The following is a 12,898-nucleotide window of genomic DNA, read 5'->3' on the forward strand; positions in this document are numbered from 1 at the left end:
GGCCACAGGAGGCCTTGGACTGATTGGGGCTTTTCAGAGCTTTTTCCAGTGCAATCTGCTGCATCACTGTACCACAGAATACACAGAAAGGGCCAAACTGTCATAGATGGCAAGTGGTATGAAAGTTAGAGCTGCCAGCGCACTGCAACTGCTCCTCTGCTTTCACTCACTCACCGCTCTGTAAACTCAAACACATTCATGCACCATCATTCGTTCTTTTAGGCCTCCCCTATTGAAAGATAATGAAATCCATGTTAAGTGTTTGCGATTCCAAGCATGATGACGGTCTATTACTGGAATACCGGAGGACTAAGATGGTCACCTCCCCCTACCCCCCTGTCACACCCAAACACACGCCCCCGACTGACAAAGAGCCCAATGTCTGACCTAGGATCAGAGGGGTTCCCATACACTTCTCACACGGCCTAAAGCAAACACTCAACCTCACTTCCTGTCAGTTATTTAAAGAAATGTACGTAACTAATGGAGTTGTTGGGGTTGTTCCAGGACGAGCCAGTGCTCTGAACTTGCCAAAATCTGTGTGTGTGTGTGTGTGTGTGTGTGGTGAGTAAGGGGCTGACGAGTGGGGTAAGGGGCGGGTGGTGGGTTCCTCAGCAATATAAATGAAAGGTTCAAATGGACTTCAGTGGGAGAGTGAGAGAGAGCGAAGGAGAAGACGCAGTCGAGAAAGGAGAGAGACATCATTACACACCTTACTCACACGGACCCACACCGGAGTGGCGGAATGACAGATCACAGCGGTAAGTGACAGAAGTCGCCTCTCTTCGTGACCCTGGCCTGTGTTTACTCAGTTGCAGTTACCTGCTGTCAATATTGCACATCAGTATTATTCCTGTAAATTGAGATATGAAGTTTTCCATTGCACATTGACTGTCATTATGAGAATGGCAAGCATTATTTTGTATCTTCATCACTTGAAAGGTGTAGATCTTGCGTGTGTTTAGAAATGACATTACATTAACTTATGGGTTTATATTTTAATGGTACACATTGTCCCTGTGCAAAGTCCTGTAGGCAGTAAGACTCCACTACTGTGTGTAACCAGGATTGGTAATAATGGTGTCATATGGCCTGTCCTTGGGGCTAGAGTGGTTCCAGCTGTGCTTCGCTGTCTGTAATTGGTCCTGACTGTTTAAAGTGTAGTCAAGCTAAAGCAGTTAAATGCTCTCGAGTCAAGCAGAAAATGCTGACATCAGTGAAATGCTGACATCTTGAGACTTGGTGACGGGGGAATAGGGGTTTTGGCATTCAACCCTGCTGAAATGCCAGAGATATGTGTAAAATATGCAGAAGCTGATTGCGAAGAATCTCACAAAACAAACAGTGTCTCACCATTTTGTGCTGTACTTTTGTGGACAACTGATCCTTGCTAAAACAATATTTTCAGATTCCAGTTGCCCATAGAAAGGTGAAGATATTTTTCTTTTACATAATTTCTGTTGAAAAAGGACCAATTCAATTTCACTTAAATTCCTTTGGATGGAATGTGATACTCTAATTTTCGATAATTAGCATGAAGCAGTTTCAGTTGTTGTGACAAAACCTAAGGCCCTAAGGCCCTTTCAAATTAATTAATATTCTGGCACTTCCACAGGGTAGATTATTTTAGTTGAGTATGTGCTCTCCTGAACTGTTAGGAGAGGAGAATCCAGTACTTTTGACGTACAACTGGGCATTCCAAAAATTTGGAGAAGATAACAATTATACTACTACTACTACTACTACTACTACTACTACTACTACTACTAATAATAGTAATAATATGATTTGGTATGAAGGCAATTAGGTTTTTATAACCCTAGACTTGAACCGGTTGTGTCCTGGTGCATCTTCTTTCTTTGAAATAAAACAAACACAAATGGATTCCTTGTTAGGTGCTGAGCTGATAAAGGTGAACGTGACTGAAATCTAAAAGTACGCCCAAACAAATGCTGACGTTTCAACCACACTGCTCTTCTCCCTGGGGCAGGGGTGTTCAGTGGGGTGGACCTGCAGTGCTGGATGAACAACCGGGCACACCGGACTGAGGAGATGGACAGGGAGAGGCTGCTGGTCCGCAGGGGACAGCCCTTTTCCCTGGTGCTGCAGTGCAGCGGTGCCCCACCCCAACCCCCGAGGCACAGGATCGCCCTCGTCCTGCACCTGGGTGAGAGGACCCACAGCTCCACTCATTGGTCAAACGATGTCATCATCAGGGCAAAGAGAAACGAAATGATGGCCTCATACAAGCACCACTCGTACAAAGAAAAAAAATATTTTAAATCGCTTGTACGAGCAATTTAACTTAGATTAAACAACAGGGCTCATGTCTATTTGAGAAGGACGCTGCCATGGTGCGCGTGTGTGGCTCCACACTCTCAGCCTGCGTGGGGAATTCCAAAACCTGCCCAGCAACCAAGTGCTGGCTTCCATATTGCGTGATATGTGACGCATCATCACACGCTTCATACGTCACACACTGTTTCATAATGCTGACTACAAGAATGTCATCCTGGTTCAGTTCACTGTCCAGGTCCCTCACATGTAATGTCATAGTGCTTACACACGTACTAAACAGCACTGAAGAACTCGAAGTACTGGAGTGTTTGCATTCATAGACAGGTGACAGATAGATTGCTTTACGATGGTGAAAACTGATGCCTATCTCACTCAAACTGAATCCGCTCAAGGCAAAAGATGTACACTAATGTTATGGACAGCATTCTTTACACACCTTCATGTGCCACATGGTTATGGGCAGTGAATGACAGGCCTCATTTGCTATGAGGAAAAAAGTGATTTTTTGTGTCATTTCTGACGACAATCAAAATGCCTGTCGCGTAAGAAGGAAAGCCCTGAGGGTTTTTACATTGAACTACCCTGTAAGTTCAGCACCTAATTTTCCAGATGTGAATCTTTTTTCTAATTTGTCTGTCTTATGAGCAAATTAAATGTTGCGTATTTGGGAATGTGCTAGGCAGAAAAACATGTATTCAGTGCATTGAACATTCAACATCCATTCATTGTTACTTTTATGTCATCCTGTGTGTTTGCGCGCACTCTCTCTCTCCCTCTCTCTCTTTCTCTCTCTCTCTCTCACTCCCTCTCTTGCCCTCTCTCTCTCTCTCACTCTCTCTCTCTCTCTCTCTCCCCCCCCCTCTCTCTCTTTCTCTCTCTCTCTCTCACTCCCTCCCTCTCTTGCCCTCTCTCTCTCTCTCTCTCGCTCTCTCTCTCTCTCTCTCTCTCTCTCTCTCCCCCCCCCCCTCTCTCTCTCTCTCTCTCTCTCTCGCTCTCTCTCTCTCTCTCTCTCTCTCTCTCCCCCCCCCCCTCTCTCTCTCTCTCTCTCTCTCTCTCCCCCTCTCTCTCTCTCAGGCAAGGTGGTTGTGAAGGTGTCGGACTCGCAGGCCGGGGGCCGGAGCCAGTGGTGGTTCAGCCAGCAGAGGGCGCAGAGCGAGCTGCTCCTGACGGTGCACAGCCCAGCGGACGCACACGTGGGGCTCTACAGCATGACCGTGGTGCTGCTGTCCCCCGACGGCCAGCTCCAGGAAAAGACTCCCGTTGGACAGTTCTACCTGCTCTTCAACCCCTGGTGCAAAAGTGAGAGTGACACACTCGTACACATACACTCAAACACATGAAAAAGAACATGTATACTGATACACACGAACAAACACATACACATGCAAACACACATATTCACACACGCACACATAACCTACATACACATCCTCAAACAAATTCATACACATGAAAAAACACAAGCTCACCAGTACACAAGCAAAAACACAATTTCTGACATGAGATGTAGTGGCAAGAGAAACGGATCATTTACAGCACACAGGTCTGTTACCCCACACTCTCTCCCATCACAGGGCAGGCTGGGCATTGCCTTGTGCCCTCCCCACCCACCCTACGAGCCTATCTTGTTTCTTTAAATGCCCTGTTGACCCCGTGGGAATGATCTGCCCCTTGAGTACAATGCTCCAATCAAAGCAGAGAAAGAAGCTCTTTGGGACATCAGCGTCCTGGAAATAATGTACCTGCTCTGTTTCCAGGGACAGGCCGTGTTTATCACCAGTGTGGCGCCCGGTGGTGCGTCTCCCTCTGTGGCTCCCCATCTCCCTGTAATACCTCCCTCCTTTTACCACCCTGTTGCTTATCTGCCCCCCCAGGTGACCCTGTGTACCTCCCTGATGAGGAACAGCTGCGGGAGTACATTCTGAATGAAAATGGCGTGCTGTATCAAGGGTCCTGGGACCATATCCGCACTCTGCCCTGGAACTTTGGACAGGTAACGTACCTGGCTCTGCGAATGCCGCACCCTGACAGACAGGGGCTGCATTAACTCCACACTACCTCACCTATTTCACCATTAACCAGGGTCAAATCTGTAATTGTTTTTAATTCAAATATTTTACTACGCTTTACTAAGTTGGAACCTAGTTGTCCGGCCTGTTGGAACCTATGAAATACTCTCAAGTGCAAACTCCACCTTCTGGTCGGCTCAGTTGCACCAGGCAAAATCAGTAGAGCAAAGAAAAACATTTGAATCCAAAACAATTACGTATTTGACCCAGGTTGGACATGAACAAACCCTTACATAAATCAAACATTTGCGTGCTTGGTGAGTTTTTGGCTCTATGAGTGTGCAGTACAAGGAGCTTGTTTTTGGCTGGGGATTTATTTCCCCCCATATTCTAATGCAGAGGACAGTGAAATTGAAAGACTGTTTAAAAGCGGGGACAGGACAGAAAGCAGGGGTAGAACATGGAGGAGGGAAGGAGAAAAGGAGTAAGCCCTGGGAATGGGCAGTCTGTGAGAGTTCTGGCAGCTCGGTGGCAGGTTGGCCACACTGACAGCTCAGTGACAGAGCTTAGCCTGCAGCAGGCCTGGTCAGTATCCAGCTGGTGGATGTAAGGCATTTTCGTACAGGGGGTGTGAGATTATCCAGTACACAAACAAGCGCTGCTTTCCCACCCTGTGAGACCGGTAGCTCAGCAGAGCTGGTTTTGCACTAACCTCAGGAGAAGGGTAGGGGAAACAAGTGAAAATGAGCAATACCTGCCTTTGCCATGGGCACATACATTTGTATGCCTGTCATTAGAAAACATAAAATGGTTTTGTATTGGATATTGTACATGCATTTGATTATGAGATACCTGATCGTTTTTGGTTGGGTGAATATACAGCGTCATATATTAGGGATATGATAATTTGCAGTGCTTTTTCTGTAGGTAAAACATGTATGGGATGACATGTAATCTGTAGTATATTTCATCCAGGAAGTATTAAACACATCATCCTTGATATTGGACATTTAAAGTATACAGTTGGTGTACTTTGTATAGCATATATATAAACTAGTATTACATGTTTGGTGCATGATTACATGAGTGTAGTGTATGGTAGAGAATGCATAAAGTGAAACATATTTGGGATAGGAAATATACAATGTACAGTATTCAGTATCATATACAAGTATAGTATTATTACATATTATATATAATTATAGCATAGGATATATAAAGTACAGTATATATATATATATATATATATATATATATATATATATATATTTATATACATATATATACATATTCGGTAGAGGATATATAATGTGTGGTGTAATCGGTATAGGATGTAAAACATTTTTTAGTATCTACATTACTTCTCAGATAACAGAGCAGGCTGAACTGCCCGTCTCTATTGTTCTGTTCTGTTCAATGACACAAATACATTTATTTTCCCCGGTAGTTTGAAAAGGGCGTGGTGGATATCTGTTTCGAGATCCTAGACAACTCTCCGGCAGCGCTGAAGAACCCGGAGACAGACCAGGCCAACCGCAATGACCCGGTTTACGTGAGCAGGACCATGACAGCGATGGTGAGTCTGTCGGACAGCATTGGTGGTAATGGGAGGCATGGGAGGCCGACAGTCACTCAAACATAAATCTCAAATAATACCGAGAAATGTGTCATTGCGGTCACAGTGAGCCCCTGCCAACTGAACCCAACTAGCTAAGCAAACCATATGAAGCAACTGTCCCGAGTACTTCAAAAGTACCTCAAAAAAAGTTCTGATAATATGAGATGAAGGTTGTGCAGTACATAGTATGCCTTTGGAGTATACATTTATTATAACCATACTAATAGATATTGTAGTTCATATAAAATATATAATTGAAGTATTATTATTATTTTTTAAAAGAAGAATTCCTGTAAAAAAAAGAGAGAGATGTGTTCACATCTGTGTCAGTGACTTTACTGGAATTTTCACCGTCTAGTGGTAAAATCTGAAACTCGGCATTGAGTCAGTGAGGGGCTCTTCTGTGTGTACAGCTGCATCACTCATTCTGTCTAGACTCAAGGTTTGATATCAATAATTTTCTGTTGTATCTGAACTAGCCTAAACCACATACAGTTAAGGACTGTTTGATCTGAACTAGCCTAAACGACATGCAGTTAAGGACTGTTTGATCTAAACTAGCCTAAACCACATATGGTTAAGGACTGTTTGATCTAAACTAGCCTAAACCACATACGGTTAAGGACTGTTTGATCTAAACCAGCCTAAACCACATACGGTTAAGGACTGTTTGATCTAAACCAGCCTAAACCACATACGGTTAAGGACTGTTTGATCTAAACTAGCCTAAACCACATACGGTTAAGGACTGTTTGATCTAAACTAGCCTAAACCACATACGGTTAAGGACTGTTTGATCTAAACTAGCCTAAACCACATACGGTTAAGGACTGTTTGATCTAAACTAGCCTAAACCACATACGGTTAAGGACTGTTTGATCTAAACTAGCCTAAACCACATACGGTTAAGGACTGTTTGATCTAAACTAGCCTAAACCACATACGGTTAAGGACTGTTTGATCTAAACCAGCCTAAACCACATACGGTTAAGGACTGTTTGATCTAAACTAGCCTAAACCACATACGGTTAAGGACTGTTTGATCTAAACTAGCCTAAACCACATACGGTTAAGGACTGTTTGATCTAAACCAGCCTAAACCACATACGGTTAAGGACTGTTTGATCTAAACCAGCCTAAACCACATACGGTTAAGGACTGTTTGATCTAAACTAGCCTAAACGACATGCGGTTCACCCACCCTGCTATGTGTGCCCCTCGCATAGGTGAACTCCAACGATGACCGGGGTGTGGTCTCGGGCCGCTGGGACGGGGAGTACTCAGACGGGGTGTCGCCCACGCGGTGGACGGGCAGCGTGCCCATCCTGCACCGCTGGAGCGAGGGCGGGGCCCAGAGCGTGCGCTACGGCCAGTGCTGGGTGTTCTCCGGGGTGGTGTGCACAGGTGAGAGCGCACAGGACACCCGACTGAACCACGGTCTGTACAGGTGAGATGAGTGACAGGACATGCCCTCAGGAGTGTGGTTTGCACAGGTGTTGGGAGCAGGGGCTAAACTCTCAACTGAAACAGGGTCTGTACAGGTGAGATGAGTATGTGGGCATGCCCTCAGGAGTGCGGTTTGCACAGGTGTTGGGAGCAGGGGCTAAACTCTCAACTGAAACAGGGTCTGTACAGGTGAGATGAGTGTGTGGGCATGCCCTCAGGAGTGTGGTTTGCACAGGTGTTGGTGTTTGCTAAACTCTCAAATTAACTGCGCCAGAATTTGTAAACATGAGCAAGGCACCTAAAAACACACATTGTGTGAATAGTCCAGAAAGACACAGATACTGAAGGTGTGTACAGTATCTGGATAAATATAATTTACTCAAGAGATTGACCATGGACACCCTATGGTGACTAAAACGCTTTATGCCCTTCCCACAGTCCTTCGCTGTCTGGGCATCCCCACCCGCTGCATTACCAACTATTCCTCAGCCCACGACACAGATGCAAACCTCGCCATCGACTGCTGGTTCAACGAGGACCTGGAGAACGTGTCCACAGGCAGGAGGGACACGGTCTGGTGAGCTCCTGGGGCCTTGTGTCTGTTCCCCGAGACACTTCCTGCCTCTCTGTCTTTCCGCATTCTTCACTAAGAACTGTGAGGAGTTTGCCTGAAGATGTATGCTTTAGCCACATCACTCGCAGCCTCAGGAACATTGTGCCCTGATGCATGGACATCACCAGAATTGAAGCACTGGCCCAAAGTCGCATAATGCACTTTTGTTATAGTCTTTTCTCCTCACCTGTAAGAAAGTGATTAACTAAACTTCCTCCTTGCTTTCTTTACCCATCTCCTGTCCAGCACCTCTCTAATTTTTCTGATAGAGTATATGACCTAGCCTCCTTCCTGTAGTTTTTCTCCTCTCTTTCCCATCCTGCAGAAATATACAGTACATCTCACCCCTGTCCTCTGTGATAGCAGCTATAGCTTGAGAGAAAAAGCATATTTGATCCTGTACTACACAAGAGCTCGGTCTCGACAGCAACATGTCCCTATCCTGTTTTTGTCCTGTGTGTAGTTGTACTAGTCTCCTAATCACTTTTGGTCTGCATATCAGCATATACATTTGTCATCTGCATATCTGTTTATACAAACCTGACTTCCTGTTTATTGTGACTGGTGGTGTGTGCAGGAACTACCACTGCTGGGTGGAGTCGTGGATGGATCGCGAGGACTTGCCTAAGGGTTATGATGGGTGGCAAGTGCTGGACCCCACGCCCCAGGAGAGAAGCGATGGTGAGATCCAAGCCCCACTTGTACTTATATTTTACAGTTCTATGACCCAGACCAAGTTGACATCTTGATATGAAATACTGCCTAAACTGCTTATGGTTATTAAAAGAATGGACAGTTACATCTTCTCATGAATCAAAATCCTGGGTAGACATTGCTCTAGATGGGAGCACCTCCTAAATGAATGTAATATATTGTCAATGTAATTGGAGGAATCTCAAATTCATGGAATTCAATGGAATGCCTGACCAAAATGCTGGCCAAAATTTGCAAGAACCAATCAGATTACAGGAATCCTATCTAACAGGCCATAACTTCTTTTCCCAGACACTCAAGAGAGAGATTGTGCAATTGTCAAGACTAGTATACTATCACTGCAGGGTAGTGTTGTGTTTTGTCCATCAATTCATCTCCCCTTCCATTTGTCTATCCTCCAATCCTCTCCCTTCCCCCCTTCCCCAATCTCAGGGGTGTACTGCTGCGGGCCCTGCCCAGTGCGGGCCATAAAGGAGGGGGAGGTGGGGATGAAGTACGACGCCACGTTTGTGTTCTCCGAGGTGAACGCTGACCTGACCAACTGGATTGTGCACCCAGACGGTCAGCACTCCCGAGTCTCTGTCAATCAGAAGACCATCGGCCGCAACATCAGCACGAAGAGCATATATGGAGAGCAGAGAGAGGACATCACCGACCACTACAAATACCCAGAGGGTACAGCAACACACACGCGCACACACAGACACACACATATACACAAACGCAAAAAACGAATACGTACACTCATGCATGCACACACAGACACGAACGCATGCGCCCATACACACACACAAACAAACACACAGGATATCTGAGAATATCTGCAGTGCAGACATACAGTAATAATTTTTCAAGCATTTCACCAGCCTGTATAAGGAATAATTAAGAATGAATCTTACTGTAAGTGAAGATCTGATTGCAGATCTGAACATGATCTCCACCACACAAACCAAGCCCCTGCCCAAGCTAAGGTGTAGAACACAATCAGGAACCTTTCGTCCTTTACACCAAACCCCCACCTCCTCTCCAGGTTCGCAGAAAGAGCGGGAGGTATACCAGAAGGCGGGGCGCCGGGTGGCGCAGCTGAACGGGGCGGGGCAGCAGCTGGAGCTGTCCATCAGGCACGCCCAGGCAGTCTACGGCACGGACTTCGACGTCATCGTGGAGGTGCAGAACACGGGCGACAAGGACACGCCTGCCCGCCTCACCATCAGCTCCAACGCCGTCACCTACAACAGCCTCCACCTGGGCGAGTGCCAGAGAAAGAGCGCCAGCCTCACGGTGCCCGCGCAGAAGGGTGAGCGCCACGCTAAGCCCTGCCGCAAGCGTAGCACAGCACAGAGCCACACTTTAATGACAAGCCGAAACGGAAGTGATATGACTTCCACACGAGTGAAACGGATCTTTCTGGGGGAGTTTTTGAAGGGCGGGGAAGCACTTCACCTTTTAGGTCAATAAATTGCTAAAGATACATTGCTATTGTGTTTTGAAGTATGTCTTTCAACGTTTTGACTACCATGAGATGAACATAATCATGACTTTCAGGTAGAAAACTGACATAAGTCTTATTGAGTAAACTAATGAGGCTCATCTCCTGTTTGCTGTTGGTCCTCCCCTTTTCCCATTATTCCCCATCCAGCTCTCAAGGAGGTGCTACGGCTGCGCTATGACCACTATGGCTCGTGTGTGTCTGAGCATCACCTGATCAGGGTCACTGCCCTGCTGCTGGCAGACAACCACCATGACATCATCCTGCAGGAGGTCAACATCCCTCTGAGCATGCCCCAGCTTGTGGTGAAGGTAGGGTCGGCTCCAAACCCCACCAGCAAGTGAGCTGGGTATAATGAGGTTATAATGAGTTTGCTGACATGAAAAGCTGTCTATATTATGGCCTGTGCTTCTTGTTTCAGGTCCTGGGGGACGCAATTGTGTTTCGCAAGGTGACCGCCCACATTACATTCACCAATCCACTGCCGGTGTCCCTTCGCAGGGGCGTGTTCACTGTGGAAGGGGCGGGTCTCACCAGAGCAAAGGAAATCCTAGCACCGTACGTATTCTGTGTTGTGACAATAAGCCTGGCCTCGGATTATTTTAAAACATTGGTCCTGGACAAATTTTGGGGTGCCTTCACAGCATTGTGTATGAGAGAGGCTCAGTCTGACTGCATGTGTAGTTGTTGAATGTGTGTTGTTGTGAATGAGAGCCTGCTTGCTTGACATCTCCTGATTTACCAATCATGTGCTGCACATGAGAATTCCTCACCTAGAATTGGGAATATACTATCCCCCTCTACGGAATTACTACAGAAGCTGCTCTGGAGAAACATCTGGTAAATACCAGTAAAGAAAGTAATGACACCTCATAGGGAATTCTGTGTGACTGCACTGATATAGTACAGAGAACTCAGGGTACAGCTGTAGTGCAGAAAATGCCTTGCTCCTCTTTGAGGTTCACCTCTCCTCCACATGGGCCAAGCACCACCACACAGAGCCAGCCAATCCAAATACGGCTCCATTTCTGTCCTTTCCTTTCCTTTCAACCCTATCCAGCACCAACAGCCAACAATTACCACACAAATCCTTCCAATCCAAAAATGTGATGTGAAAATTGATCCCTGTGGTCTTCTTGGAACATAAATGATATTTCAGGAAGATGGGGACTGGGAAGGATTTAATTTTCCTGAGTGGTAATTTGCGATACGTTTTTGGCATTTCCATACGACTACAGCAATTATTGAAATGGTGAAATATTTGGGCCCAGTGTGTAATAAAATCTTGGACTCTCGCACTGGTCCAAAAGGACCCTCTCTCTGCACTGAATTTACCAGTCCTCAGTTCCACTACTGAACGACGGAAAAATCTAAACAAAATTATAAACAGTAGTGCACCCCCAAGGATACGGTCAATGCAAATGATGGGCCCTCTAATATACTACTAGCAGTATATTGCCAACTTTAACACTGATATTTGAATGGCTGCCATTGTCTGCAAAATGTAACTCTCCCACATTACCTTCATTGTCTGCTTTGGATTCTCATCATTCTCACTGCAGAACAAGCCTACACATCTACAGTCTTGGAGAGCCAGTGTGTATGTTGGCTTTTAGTCCAACCAATAATTCTGACATAATATTCTCACTGTATGCACCGGAGCTTATACTATCCAGTTTTCCACAGTTCACAGAAATCTGTTTAAAAGGTCAGCTAATATGTCTAATTGATAATTGGATGAACAGTTCGGCCCTCATTATTCACCCCTGCCCTAGAAGAACTCCTCTTCAGAGTATGTGCGGATGAAAGGGAGCTTTTAGAAACCTGGACTATAGCCCGCATAAATCCAAGTAGTCGGTACAATTTAAGCAATCAACTTCTCTGTGCAGTCACCTACGACCACCCATTTTGGAGTGTGCATGAAGCATTGCACTTCAAAAACTATTCGTTTTTCCACAGAGGGGACATTTCACCTGGTCAGGAGGTCATGGTTAAGATCACCTTCAGGCCCACCCGCCCAGGCCCCCGGAAGCTTCTAGTGGACTTTGATGCAGACCGGCTGAGGGATGTCAAGGGCGTAGCCACTGTGATTGTCCGGAAGAAGTGAACGGAGAAAGACCTGATGCCACAAGGAGCCCAAACTGAAACGTGTTCATTATAAACTGCGTATTTTTTATATCTACATATACATATACATATATTTTACATCTACATTGTATATTGCAAATCATAACCAGACTTGAGTAATGTTCTGTTGCTGCCATGGTGATTCTCCATTTCTCATAAATGGGTGTTGTAGGTCCATATTTGTCCTCACCAAGTTGGAACAGATTTAGCATTGAATTAGTCAATTAGTCATAGATTTGTATGTTTAATGGTCTGTGAATTTGAACCACTGATTTCTTTTCATGAAAATGTATGGTGCAATGTACTGGAGTTGTTGAGCTTGATGGACCCAGATGACTAACTTACACTTTAGAGCATCTCCTTTGCCTTCTTTAAAACTAAGTATTAAACCCCTGTTGCATATTTACTACTGCTGTTGAATGAATTAAATGGGGGAAAAATGTTATTACCAAGCAGTAATCCAACACATTGTGTGAACACCCAAGTAAGATTATTTGTTCAACTTTTTAACACTAAATCTGTTGCATTTTGTTTACTGTATTTATAAATAAAAAGTCTTCGTTTAAAAGGCTGCACTCTCTTCC

General features: G+C 45.3%; 1 protein-coding gene across 1 annotated transcript; it reads left to right on the plus strand.

Moving 5' to 3' along the window:
* The first annotated feature begins 641 nt into the window (after window positions 1–641).
* Window positions 642–12,876, plus strand: tgm2l (transglutaminase 2, like). The gene is made up of 14 exons (XM_061244685.1): window positions 642–761; window positions 1,991–2,167; window positions 2,691–2,699; window positions 3,373–3,597; window positions 4,173–4,291; window positions 5,755–5,883; window positions 7,152–7,329; window positions 7,810–7,948; window positions 8,562–8,665; window positions 9,131–9,373; window positions 9,729–9,995; window positions 10,338–10,498; window positions 10,609–10,745; window positions 12,147–12,876. Exons 1-14 carry the CDS (start codon window positions 746–748, stop codon window positions 12,292–12,294), a joined length of 2,052 nt encoding a protein of 683 aa, XP_061100669.1. The 5' UTR covers window positions 642–745; the 3' UTR covers window positions 12,295–12,876.
* Window positions 12,877–12,898: the final 22 nt, after the last annotated feature.

Source organism: Conger conger, chromosome 6, assembly GCF_963514075.1.
Source record: "Conger conger chromosome 6, fConCon1.1, whole genome shotgun sequence".
Classification (NCBI taxonomy): Eukaryota; Metazoa; Chordata; class Actinopteri; order Anguilliformes; family Congridae; genus Conger; species Conger conger.

Excerpts from the sequence above, each read along its gene's own strand:
- tgm2l (XM_061244685.1), top strand. Across the intron at positions 4,292-5,754 it reads TGCCCTGGAACTTTGGACAG|TTTGAAAAGGGCGTGGTGGA; the intron begins GTAACGTACCTG and ends TTTCCCCGGTAG. Across the intron at positions 10,499-10,608 it reads TGCCCCAGCTTGTGGTGAAG|GTCCTGGGGGACGCAATTGT; the intron begins GTAGGGTCGGCT and ends TTCTTGTTTCAG.